The sequence below is a fragment of the Castor canadensis genome, chromosome 15, assembly GCF_047511655.1.
Source record: "Castor canadensis chromosome 15, mCasCan1.hap1v2, whole genome shotgun sequence".
Classification (NCBI taxonomy): Eukaryota; Metazoa; Chordata; class Mammalia; order Rodentia; family Castoridae; genus Castor; species Castor canadensis.
Window position 1 is genome coordinate 54342343 of NC_133400.1, and position 14060 is coordinate 54356402.

The following is a 14060-nucleotide window of genomic DNA, read 5'->3' on the forward strand; positions in this document are numbered from 1 at the left end:
CATTTTGTTGGAAATGCAAAAGTAACTACGTAGAACAAAATGCAGTCACTATTTCACAAGTTACTCAAAAGTAACTGGTCCTCTGCTTAGAACTGGCTTTAATGCAGCAAAAAAAAAAAATCTCACTATGTGCTTCATTAAAACATCCTACCACATGGTGAGGTGGGCTCTGAAAAAACTAGATTAGCCAAGTGATGTCAAAATAGTGACACAAGCTTTACCATCAAACTCTAGGAAGGCAAAAACTACTGCACTAGTTAAATGTTTTTCTAGTTGAAAATAAAGAAACACTGCTTTAGCTTCCAAAACTCAAAAGAACTGACCAAAATGAATTGGTGTCAGTAGTAATTATCAACGTTAGTAAGCGCTATACATACATGAGACAATTTTAATTCAACTGAAACACATGCTCATGCCCAAAATACTCAAAAGAAAAAACTCTTAATTCAGAATTTTTTTCTATTTAACTGCTTTCTCAACTGTATTTTCTCAGCATATTTGAATCAGAAAATATCTTTTTGTATGGGAGATAAAGTATTTTTCAAACATTATCTACAAGTTTGCCTTGTCTGAAAAACTCATACCTATAGACATAGCTGAAAAAAATGTTAGTTAATTCTCATCTTATGCAAGTGATCTGAAGAGAATTTCACAAGTTCGTAATTACTTTGTAAGCTCCAAATTTCTCATCAATATTGCACTCATTCAGTAAAATGAGCATTGCTCGATGAAGGCTAACAATTACTATATAACAAAACCTACAGTCCATCAAAATCATTATCATACTAAAATCATGGAATAAGGTTCAAGTCTTTGGTTTTTTGGTTTTTTTTTTTTTCCTCGAGACAAGGTCTTGCTATATATCACAGGCTGGTCTAGACCTCATGATCTTTCTGCCTCAGTCTCTTGAGTGCTGGGATTACACAGTATGCACCACCATGTCTGACAATATGGTTCTTTTTATAAATCATAAGCAAACTAGCACATGATACAATGCTGAAAAAGAATCAGTGTGATGAAACATCCAGAATTGGTAAGCCCATAGGGATGGAAGCAGGCTAGTTGCTACCAACGGCAGGGGAAAGGGAAAGGGAAATGCTTAGTGGGTGTAGGTTTCCTTTTGAGGTGATGTAAATGTCCTGTAACCAGAGGTGATAGCTGCACTCACTGCAAAATACTAAATACCACTGAATCACACACTTTAAAATGGTTAATCACACACTTTAAAATTTTACATTATATGACTTTTACCTCAGTAAATAAATTTTAAGGGCCTCTGATATTTAAAAAATTAGGTATTCAAATCATGTTTGTAAAAAAAAGACCTTCGAATAAGTAATATTCAATTAAAAATAGAAAATTAGTCCTCTAATAATGCTGTTAAAAAAGTACTGTGCATTTTAATACAGTGATTGTAAATACAATGACAAAAGCTCAAGTTTCCAAATTATGTATTTTAAAACATTAGTCTGCATTCAATAATTAGGTGTTTTTTAAAGTGAATACCTTAACAGGCAGCTTGAAAAAATAAAGAACAGCTTCTTAGGTTAGCCCATAAAAGCCTAGTTAGTCCACACTGTATCATATTGTAGAATCATTAATTTTTCAAAAAGTTTAAATACTGCCTATTTTTTAAAAAGATTTCATGGGGTTATGAAAAATAATGCATTTGAAAATTGAAAACAAAGTGTAAAAGGTAACATATTTAAATTTTCTATTAAGGATGTAATTTTAAATCTTGTTTAATTAGAAGACAATGAAGTAGGCGATGAACAATTTGCAGAGAGTTTAAGGTAACATCAGGTAGCTAACACTCATTATGGTATCATTTCTACTTCTAAACTTGGAGCTTCCTTTTCCTCATCACTAAGACGTCATACAAACCCAAACTTAACTCACAAAGATGGGGAAAAATATATTCTTGTACTAACTAGGTAAGAGTGGAAGAGAGAGGTAAGACTAGGCACAGGACAAGTAGAGAAGGGTCTTGAGGGCAGAAGGAAAGAAGAGAAGTCAAAAAGACAAAAGTCTCAGTGGGAAAGGCAAGGCATCATGGAAGAGTGGCATTTGTAAAGAAAGGAAAGGAAAAGCACTGTTTATATGGAAGCAGAATGACTTTCAGCAAAATTAGCACAGTTCTTTTTTTTTTCCACCTGAAGATAAAAAAAGATGGAAACATAAACACTGGTGAGGCAGTTCCTGAGGTGGCCATCAGAGGGTACCCTGAGTCCAGGACAGTTGCTGTCAAACACCAGAAAATGATGAACAGTTGGGGAGATAATATGTAAAAAGTCTTCTGAAACTGAATGTATATTTACAAATTTTTGCTTCTAGGAAAATTTAGAAATTCTTTCATCAAAACACACATCATCTAAAAAAAGAGCTTTCTATACATTTACCTATGTTTAACATAACTTAGAAAGGATTTTTCTGCTTTCCTTCCAATGGATTGACAGATTAAGAGTATAGTAGTAACTATGCCTTAGATTCATACAGTAATACTTGCCAAACCATTAAAATCATGTTCACTTTTAAAACTTCAATGTTTATGGACCCAATACCATACTGAATACAGAAAATAAAAAGCAGAAATAACATTTGCTATCTGTCCTTTATTTAATAGATTCCCTTACATACAGTTTAAAACCTAGTGGAGGGACCTGGGGTACATGAAATAGCTTGTGCTTATTCAACACAATACATGACTTGGGAGCCCAGAAGTAAAGAAGAGACCACTGTAATGGAGGTTACTATAACAAAGGTTAGTCTGGCTAGACCTCCTAAGAGAGTTAGTTTTGAAAGAGTAGGACTTAGCTGTACATGTACAAAAGCCAAACCCCATTCTACGCAGAGTGAGTACCTAGGTCAACATCAGAAGGAAATGTGTAAAGAATGATGTCTGAGGAGGCAGATTATGGCTCAATACCCTGGTTTAATCATTACACAATATACACCTGAAACATCACACTGTATCCCACAAATATGTGTAATTATTAAGCGTCACTTAAAATTTAAAAAGAAGAAAATGTGTACAACACACTAGGAGAATCATAAAAGATCAGGTATGGAGAAGAGTTGGGAAAAAAGAGTCGGTGTGGCAATCTCTGCCTCTAGCTAAGAAATCTGAAGTCTTACTAACAATAAACAGTCTATCACAATTTCATAACCAAAAAAAGTAACCATGAAAGTTTTTGAAGTTTCATTTATTAATTTGGCAAATATATACTGAACAGCTACTGTATGGCCTTGTGGCAGGTACTGCAGTTACTCTGTTCCTGCTAAGAGGTTTTTCTTTGTCTAGTGGGAAGACAGTAGTAGAGAGTTGAATCCTATAGAACATAAATGAAAAGAATTACTCTATTTTATGAAATCAAGTAAAATATAATTAAGTGCTATGAAGAGAGCACAAGAACCTAATCTATAGGATTGGAATAAAATTCTCTGAGGAAGTGTCAAGTTTGAACTGAAGCCTAATAAATGAGAAGCTGAAGCAAAGATGCGAGAAAGAAACATTTCAGTGGCAGAGAAAAGGACACTTGCAAAGACCTTGAGTTGAAAAGCAGGCTCCTTTTAGGGACACAAAGAAGCACCATGTAGCAGGAATAAAGCAATTAATAAGGGAAGGTGATGGTATAGAAAGCATGAGATGAGGCTGGGGGCACAGTCAAGAGCCAGAGCACACACAGTCTTGCTGTCCTCATTAAGAATTCTGGACTTTGTTCTAAAAGAAGAGGAGAGCAAGTGCAGGGCAACAATACGATCGGTATGACAGGGAAGATTAGGAATGAGTGTAAATACACTGATCAAGTAAAACTACATCAAAGTTAAGACAGGTGTTAGAGGAGAAGTCACTTGGTTTTCCAGTAGAGGGAAAACTTAAGTTGAGATGTATTATCTCCAATGGTCTCTGGCATAGACTGAGCAATGTAGTTCATAGCATAGAATAAGAAGGGTTTCTGTGCTCTTCTGGGAGAAGGGGAGTACTTCTTACCTTTGGACTGCTGACCTGAGAAAGAAAATCTAAGGCATAATTTGATAGTATTCTGGGAATTCTTGTATTTATCTCTAAAAAACAAATGTCACTTAAAATGTGTTATGTAAGTTAATCATTTTAGATATGATGAATAAATTAGAGCTTTTAAATCTGAATCTTAATTTAAACCTGTTTTAATTGAATTTTTTTTCTAAAAAACCAATGAAATTTAATAGAAGTCCAAGAAATACTTAAACATTACATTTAGAGAAAACTAATCTATCAAAAGTGATTGAAATAAGTGGACTATATTATACTGCATGTTTCTATAATACTAACTGGATCTTGGTGCTTTGGTGAGGAGGGAGAAGATTCATTTTCAGGAAAGCAGGGTTTTGAGGCAGTTGGAGATTCCTACAAGAAATAAGTAATGAAAAAAGTTACTCTATTTTATACAATTCTATTTCTCCCTCTACTCATGGTGGAAGAGCAACATTTTTCCTTCCATATTCATGTCCAAAATTGTATGATACTTATTCAAAAACTAGATTATTACAAAGTTTATAAAATATGGCCTATTTTATAGTTTTAAAATAATGCATAAATTACTAAAAATGACACATATTGCCTTAAAATCATGATGCTACATCAGTTTGAATTAACTATGTTTACAATAACTAAAACATACCCTAGCTTATGGATAAACATGAATACCCAGGACTAGGCAAGAAACAGTCACAGGAATTGTTTGGCATCTGCTGGAATGAAATTTTATTTTAGTCATTACCATGCCTGGCTTTTTTGTTGCTGTATACTGTGTATTTCTATTATACTTGTTTATAAGACTACTCATAAGAGGACAGACTAAGAAACATTATTTTGGTAGCAACAGCCTGGCTCCATTTATTTATTTATTTTGGTGGTACTGGGGTTTGAACTCAGGGCTTCAATGCCTGCTAGGCAGACGCTCCATCACTTGAGCCACTCTACCAGCCCACCTGGCTCCATTTAAATTTCCTCCATTTCCCCAGATGTTTTGAAAAGGGAATTAGAAAAATTATAGGTCAATGCTTATTATTTTCTAATCAAATCAAATAATTCCTTCAAACATTCATCTCCGCATTCGTGTTATTCTGTGCTTATGAAACTGGGAAAGATACCCACAGAAATCTGGGAATGTTTTAAGTAACAATTCACTACCCACTAACTCAATATTCATTCACTTGGAAAAAGTTCTTCAGGTTTACATCCTCAATTTGTAAACAAAAACTATGTAGCAATGAAATTTTACAGGGATGTCTATGAAACAAAAATCTTACAAATGAAACACCCAAGGCTAACACTACTAATGGAGAAAATAAAGTTGATATATAAATGATTTTTACAAAAAGGAATGAAATTTATTGTCCAAATCTTATGTAGCCTCATTTATTTTTTTTTCTGAGAACTCCAGGTCAATTTCATAACTTTTACAAGAGTGTATATTATTAAAACAGTCTCAGAAAGAAGTTTTAATGAACAAACTGGAAAATAAGCAGTTTCAGTATAGTGAAAGTAATTATGATTTGTTTTCCACAGCATTGTCAGCCCTACAGAAAAAAAGAACCCTACATGGGGTAATAACAATTATAACTATTATAAACATGAAACAATTTTATCTATGCACATATAAAATATTACATATCTACAAATAGTTTTAGTAAAAACAATACATAAGCAGAATCTTCTCTCTCTCTCTCAAACACACACACACACCCACACACACACACACACACACAGAATTTTGCACACAACTACATCCTCCAAGGTTATTTGCCAGCTGAACTAGGACTTTTATCATCCTAACACTTGCTAAGCAATATTAGATTTCTTTGATTACATTTCAAGTTATATACATGTCACTTCTTACTTAGTAGCTAGTTTGTTCTAGTTTAGTTCCTTTTTTGTAACTTCAAAGGCTGCCCTATTTTAAGAAAGTATATGTAAGCGGTGATAATTAGAAAGGTTTACTTGATGGAGCAGTCAGCTACAAATCCATTTACAAAGGATGAAGTCGGGGAAGGACATTTCTATTAAAAAGTAAAACTCTTATCTATTCTCAAGTCTCATAAGCCTGCAATTCTGAGACAACTTGGTTAAAAAGAAATGTAATAAGATTTTATGCAAGTTATCTTAAGCAACAGATTAAAATTAATCTTAAAGGAGATTTAAAAATTTTTTAAAGTACGTCATCAACGTTATCATCTTTATTTGTTGTAGTAGGGGGAGGCAGTAGAGGTAGTTCAATGATGGCTTTTGCTCTATGGTGTTATATATGGTATTTAAAAGCTTCCTATGTACCCTGAATTGTCACCTGATTCCTGAAGTTGAAGGAATTTTTTTATTAAATATCTCTAGGAATCCAACTTATCTAGGCTAATCTCAATGCTAATATGCTTTCAAGCGTATCTTCAATACCACTAATTCTAGAAAATCACTCCTTTCATACGCCTTCTACAATTCAATTGCATAACAGCCTTAAAAAAGCTAGAAATTCGTTTACTTTCATCATTGTTCTTTAAGTGCATCTTATAAACATAATTCTTTAGATTACTAGTCCTACCAAAACATTACACTTGTTTTGACTAATCAATTGAAATCAATTGTTTATAAAGGAATTTAAGATAGAAAGTATACAAACACAGAGAAATATTCAGCAAAAGAGTTCATTTTGGTTTCACTAACACACCTAAAAATATGAGGGAAAAGCAGGGGAATTTGTTAATTATGCTACAAAAGAAATCCCAATAGCTTAAGAAAGAAACGAGTCCTTAATGACAAACATCTTTATAAAATAATTTATTCAGTTTTGGAATGTTACCACCACCTTCACATTTAACATCGATACACATGATGTTGTACAAATACAAAGTAAATGTCTACCCCATACCTCAAATGAAGCCAGATCATAAAGATATAACTTCTGAAGAAGTTTAAAAAACAATTCTTCTAACGTGTACATGAAAATTCATTGCCTATTTAAAACCAAGAACATCACTTTTCATGTTGACAAAGGAAGCACTGCATGCAGACAGTATTTAAGGAAACAAAGTAGGTAGTATTCCATTCTTCCCTGGGATGGGGAAACTGAAAGCTTCCTGAAGATAGAAGACATACAAAGGGTAATAGAAGTGGCTTTAAAATAGTGTAAGCAAAAAAGAAAAGAATTGTCACGTACTAGGTGCACACAGCATTAAGCCACAGGTAACTTTGTCAGCTGAAAAAACTCAAAGCCAAACCTATGGCATGATAAACTGATGCTAAATATATAAAACAGTCGTCACCAAGGTATGCAATTTAGTTAAGGGGAATTTCATCCCATGTGCAGATCAAAACTTAATTTAAATTGGTTCAAAAGAAATCAAACATTGTAGCAAAAAAAATCACATTTAACAGCAATAGCACATAAAATGAGGTATTAGCACAAATGGTTACAATGTACTGTATTTATAATGCACAAAGGACGTGTCAAAATTCTAAACAGATTTTCCCTGAAAGCCCTACCTTGTCATTGGTGTCCAATACGATGGTGCTATGTCTCCACTTTGTTAATACTATTGGTTCTTGCAGCCGCCTGTCCAGGCTCCTACTTTTAATTATTTCTCTTTGCTGCTGGGATGAAGCATTATACTAAAGAAAACAAAATATACTTCATAAATAATAGAAACAAATGTGAAATCTAAGAATGGTGGCTCTAAATGACACAATGCTGTTAGGCTATGTTCATCACATGACACCACCATGAATTTTCTAGTTTATCTTTGACCAGCATTGTGACACAACTGAAAAGATTATAGATTTGTATGTTGTAGAGACTCAGTATCTTTCAATCTACTTAAGTCTAAGTTTATTAAACTGCAAAACAGAGATAACCGAAACATCATCTCCTTTACAGAGTTGCTCTAAAAAGTAAACAAAGTATAAAATGTTGCAAATAGTGCCCTGGCAGTAGGTTTCTCATAAACATTAACTATCATAATTAAAATGAGGTCACTGGACATACTTTTTTTTTTTTTGGTGGGACTGGGGTTTGAACTCAGGGCTTCATGCTTGCAAAGCTGGAGCTCACAAAGCAGGCACTCTACCATTTGAAACACACCTCCAGTCCTGAAAAAACACTTTTAAAGTTTTCTTCGACTCTAAAATCCACATGAATTTAATTTTTGGTCAATTTTTAAAATAATGCTTTTAGGCCCAGCAGTATTTTCACATTCAAGGGTTTTGGGGTTTTAAGGTTTGTCGTTGCTTTCACTTAAAAACCTTAATACTATTATTTGTTTTTCTCAAGAGGTACTAGTTCTAAAGGTAAATTCCGCATGTCAGTTGTGTGTTAAGTTGCAGACAATCACTGCCCCCCCACCAAAAAAAGACCTACATAGAAAATTAAGACTATGTTAACAGTAAGGCATTAAGAGTTTAAAATGCCAAGCAGATCACTAAGCAAAAACATTTTTGAAATGTAAGGCCTTGAGATATACTGTCTTACACAGGCAATTTCAATAAATTAAAAAAATTATAATAAAACAAAAACTAATCTACTTTAAAAAAGATAAAAGCCAAAGGATAACTAATTTCAAAACTCCCCTCCCCCTGAAAAATAAGTTCAGCACATCTTAACTTTTCATGACCCTGGTTATAACTTGAATATAATTATATTTTAGGGATGTTTTAATATCTAAAAACTCTTCTAACATCTTCTCCCACAGCATGCCATTACTTTACACCAAAATGAATCCATATGAACCTTTCCAATTATCTCCTAAAGCAAGGCAATTACATATTCACTATTACTTGACGAATTATCACAAGAGTTCATACAGATAAGTTCTAGACTAAACAATGATGATGCTTAAAGGCCACCAAAAACGTTCTATGCCAGACATCTCTAATAGTGAAGAGACCCAATTATTAAGTAGGTATCTTTTCAGTGTATCTTCCCTGAAATACTATCATTAATAGTAATAATTAAAATGTGTAGTGTGTATAACCTTATGTATGAATCGTAATGGAAACCCATCTAGCTTCTGAGCACATGATTACTACAATTTAGAAATCCTTTCTATATGGCTAGAAAAAATATGAATGAGATTAGATTTAAAAACTAACATAGATGGCCTGACAGAGTAGAGCTCAAGTGGTGGAGTACCTACCTAGCAAGCACAAGGCTAAGTTCAACCCCCAAAAACCAACCAAACAAACAAAAAAATAAAAAAAGTATACCTAATTAGAGAAAAAGAAAAATCCCACAGTTGAAACACATCCCACACTTCTAGTTTTGAAAAATGACCAAACTTTTAACATTTTTCCAACCCCCTTAATATATTTTAAGAATTTTAACTGAACTTTTATTATAAATTATTTTTTAAACATATATATATAAAAATAAAAACTATGGAGAATCCATCATCAAACTTTAGCATATTTACACTGAGACATGTGCCTCAAGTGTTTTCTTCTAAAAAAAATTAATGAAATTTACAAACATGCTAGATGCCTTCTGAATATAGCTCTCAGATTCCATTTTTTTCTTTCCTTTCCCATTATACCACATGGCAAGTTCAGTGTTCATTCACATGCATTTTATATTCTGATACATATTTACATATCAAAAAACATATACTATTTTATAGGTTTTAACATTTTATGTAATCATATCATATGCATCATCTTTCAACTTTTTTATACAATGTTTCTACTTAAAAAAACTATCTCATTTGTTTTTGCTATTATGCTGTAATACACTGTATACTATATACCACAACTTTACCATTTTGCTATTAATGGACACGTCCAAGATTATACTCCTACAACAGAACCATGATGCTTTGCACTGTCCTACATTCATCAATACCTGACATTGTCAAACTTATACAAGTATATGTAGAACACATGTGTATACATAAAAACATATGAGTTCAGACCCCAGTTCCACCAAAAAAAATTATATTACAGGTGAAATACTGTCTCATTGTATTTATTTATATTTTCCTGAGTATTTGCAGTGTTGAACAACTTTTCAGGTATTTATTGATCTGTCTCACTTCAACATATATTTTGCCAATTTTTAACTGAGTCTTTTCTCTGACTGGTATGCACAGAGAGCTAGTAGGCTCTTCACATATTCTGGATTCTAAACCTTTCTACAGTATGTAAACTAAATATACTTAATTCCTAGTGTACATCTCATTTTTCCCTTTGTTTATGGTTTCTACTACATGTAGAAAGTGTTGTGTTTAATTCTACTGTATGTGCATCTGGCAATCTTTCCAGTTTTGTTATAGTATCTGTATCTTGTTTCTGTGTCAGAAAATTCTTTTCTGATATGAAAGATATTCTTTGATACATCCTTCTAAATTTTTAAAGTTTTGCTTATTAAATCTGTATCTTTGGTGTAACTGAAATTAATCACTGAGAATGAAGTTGAGGTCAACATGTACTTCTTTTTCACTTGTTCATGTAAATAACCAATTATCTTACTTGTGACAAATACTGCATGGTTCATTCCTTACCTCATTGATTTGTAATGCCTTAACTGAGCTTTGTATTCTGTCCCACGTATCTATTTCTCTATCTATACATGTGCCTAACTTAATTACCACAGTAGAAATCTTTCCTGCCCCATTACTCCCTAATTTTCTCTATTCAGGAGTAAGTTAGCTCCTTGTGGACTTTTGTTTGCAAATATATTCTGAATCAATTCCAAAAAATAGTGAGGGAAGCAGATATTAAATGGGAATGCATTGAATTTGTATGCTAATTTGTATGCTATTAGAAAATTAAGCCCGCTTAGTGCATGGAGAGGATCTACAGGGCTCCTCTTCAGTCTCCACAGGATCCATATAGAAGGGAGAACAATGCTACTTCATTTGTGCTAGGTATGGCTGGCTGGCAGGGCCCATACCACATTCTGCACAGCTCATGATGCAGGTGGATATGCTTTCTTTTGTGCTGTTTGCCAGAAATAGTGCAGGTATAATAAAAAATACCAGATACAGTGTTATAAAAATGTCATTTAGTACCACAGATTTGTGTATCACCTGAAAGTTGGCTGATGTGAAGGGGCTCACCTATGCAACTCTTCTCTGTGCGTCTCTCATACAGCTCTGGGACAACTGGGCTGTCCGGGGTATGTTCTTCTCATGATAACGGCAGAAGTGCAAGAGCAGGCCCTGACACACAAACCCACTCAATGCTCTGCTTGTGTCATGTTTGCGCACATCCCAGAAACAAAGGCAAATCACATGGCTGAACTCAGGTTGTGGCAGGACAATACATCCAATCAACAATGGGAGGCCACCACCAAGGTACAGAGCAAAGAACACTGATAGCAGAGTGGGTAAAGAATGGATCCAATGATGCAATGTATCACAGCAGGAAAGTTTCTTTTTTTCAAATTCCTAGAAAATTTACTGATGATAAAGACCATACCCTAGTATCTGTATTCATCACAACAACCAACAATACTGAACATCAAAGACAAATTCAGGAAAAAATAGTAGTTAAATTTCTACACATCTTTTTACCCTTATAGCATTTAAGAATATCTTCCTATTCTGAATTTCTGCAGCTCCAGCAAAATGTCAACATGTGGGTTAATTTTTTTAGCTGGCCTATCTATTCTAGTCAGTATTTGCATTTTTTTAAAGACTCATAAAAAATTCCCAGAAATTGTATTTTCTATTTCCTCCATTTTCTTCTTTTGGAATTTCTAGTATATGAATATGAAATTGTATTGTATATAGGGCACTTTCAATCCATTCCTCAATTCTCAGTTTTCATATGTGCTATTTTCCTGTCCCTCTATCTAGACTTTATGCTATCTACATTTTTAAAATTTCAATGACCATTTTCTATCTCAAAGATTTCTAACTTATTCCTTGTATTCATTCACTTACATCTGTTTTACTCTTTACAATTTATCTTTTTAAATGAAAGCCTTCACTTCACTCTGATCATCTGTACTACTTATTTTAAGTCTTTAAATTGTTAATAATATTAATTTTGCCATGTTGGCTCACATCTATAATCCTAACTACTCAGGAGGCAGAGATCAGAAGGATCATGGTTGAAGCCAGTTTGGGCAAATAGTTCACAAGACCTATCTCAAAAAACCTATCACAAAATGGGGCTGGTAGAGTGGCTCAAGATGTAGGACCTGAGTTCAAGTCCCAGTACTTGAAAAAAAAAAAAAAAAGCCTAAATAAATAAATTAAATTCACCAGGAGTGAGTACAATGTTCTGACTCTTGATTTTCTCCTGTCATACATTTTAGCTGTACTATTGAGCTGCAGATTTCATTTTGAGTAGATGTTTTGTTTTATCCCTCCTCATTCACCTTCCTTTAGCTCTCTCTCCCAACCCTTCTTCCTTATCTAGTTGTTTTATGGTTCCTTTCCCCTGGTTCCTCAAACCAGAACCCAGTTAGGTATATACATGTACACACACATTCTAGTTTACTTAGCTGTCACATGAACGTATATGTCTCTTTTTTCTAAATTTGTAAAAAACAAACAAAAAAAAACTGCTTCAGAGTAAAGACTATGGTACTAAACATCAAAAAATACATTCAGAACATAGTAGTTTGATTAAAATTTCTAGGGCCAGTGGAATGGCTCAAGTGGTTGAGCATCTTCCCTGCAAGTGTGAGACCTTCAATTCAAACCCCCCCACCACCAAAAAAAAAAAAAAAAAAAAAAAGAAAGAAAATTTCTACTACTTGTACCGGTGCTTATAAGCCTATTTGACGGAATTTACCTTAGACTCACTGTAAGTATTAAATTATTCAGGGTACAGAATTTAACCTGCAATTCTTTTTTCTTTTTTGGTAGGACTTGTGCTGAACTCAGGGCCACATGCTTGCTAGGCAGACAATCTACCAATTAAGCCATCCCCTAACCCTTTTGCTTTGGTTACTTTTGAGATAGCACCTCATGTTTATGTCCAGGCTGGCCTGGATCACATACCTCCAATTTAAAATAGCTGGGGTGACAGGTGCACATCACCATGTCCAACTTTCAATTGGTGGAGAATGGGTCTCACTAACTATTTGACCAAGCTGGCCTTGCACCAGGATCTCTGCCTCCCATGTTGTTAGGATTACAGATGAGAGCCACCAATCCCAGCTCTCTGCGAATGTTTTTTATCATATAGAAATAACCCATTAAATAAAGGTTCTAAAACACTTTTCCTTATTATTTCATTCCAACGGAATCCAACTTGAACCTCTTCCTCACATCCAATTTAATTAGGGGTTCACAAAATTGCCAAGACATTCTAACACTAAGTGGCAGATGATGGCAGAAAATGAAATAACATAATGAAACTGAGTAGTCCACATTGCTCATGTGATGATCCACACCCATTTCTGTTGCTATAGAACTACTCTTTGTTGGTTTTTTTTGGTTTGTTTGTATGGAACTTGGAATCAAACCCAGGACCTTGGGCATTCCAGATACCTTTATTGTTTTCACACAACTCAGTCTCTTTCTCTCTTAGAAAAATAAAATCCATGCAGGCCCTGGAAGACCTTAGCACCACATGATGCCTCTCTCAGTCAATAACAGATTCAACTATAACACACATTTACATACGGGGATACTCTTGAATGTTGAGTTACTTTTCTTTCTCTTAAAAAGACTAATAGAACATAAATTTCATGTAGGAAACTCATATAAGATGGCATTACTGGCACTAAAGAAAATTCTTTCAGGAATAATGAGAGAAGAGTAGCAAGCTAAACCACACAGATTTCTCAGTAAGAATAAGCAGTACGAGATAAGAGATAATGGCACATCTTGAAAACATTTAGCCAGTCACAGGTTTCTCAATGAATTTGGAAAAAAAAAACTAATCTTGTTACTTTAAGAAAGATGAATAAAAACTTTAAATCCATGTGTGAAGTCAACTTCAGATATTACTACTTTAAATAGAAGTTTGGTGTTATGGCTTATTACCTTTGGCAATTCCCATTCTGATCGAGATCCATCCGCACTGTAGTAATACTGTCTACCTTGATCATCAACATGCTTGAGCCACTATAAAAACATAA

The 14060-nt window shown here is 33.9% G+C and overlaps 1 protein-coding gene across 6 annotated transcripts in view; it reads right to left on the reverse strand.

The window, feature by feature from the left end:
• Nucleotides 1–14060, reverse strand: part of Arhgap12 (Rho GTPase activating protein 12) — a 118625-nt gene that overhangs the window by 25728 nt on the left and 78837 nt on the right. For 2 of the 6 annotated variants that reach the window (XM_074056221.1, XM_074056218.1), the window contains 3 exons: nt 13966–14046; nt 7517–7642; nt 4313–4387 (listed from right to left, as the gene is read on the reverse strand). In XM_074056221.1, the coding sequence (XP_073912322.1) occupies nt 4313–4387; nt 7517–7642; nt 13966–14046 (282 nt within the window). The remainder of the gene's footprint in view (nt 1–4312; nt 4388–7516; nt 7643–13965; nt 14047–14060) is intronic. The other 4 variants (XM_074056222.1, XM_074056220.1, XM_074056219.1 and 1 more) reach the window with 2 other exon arrangements.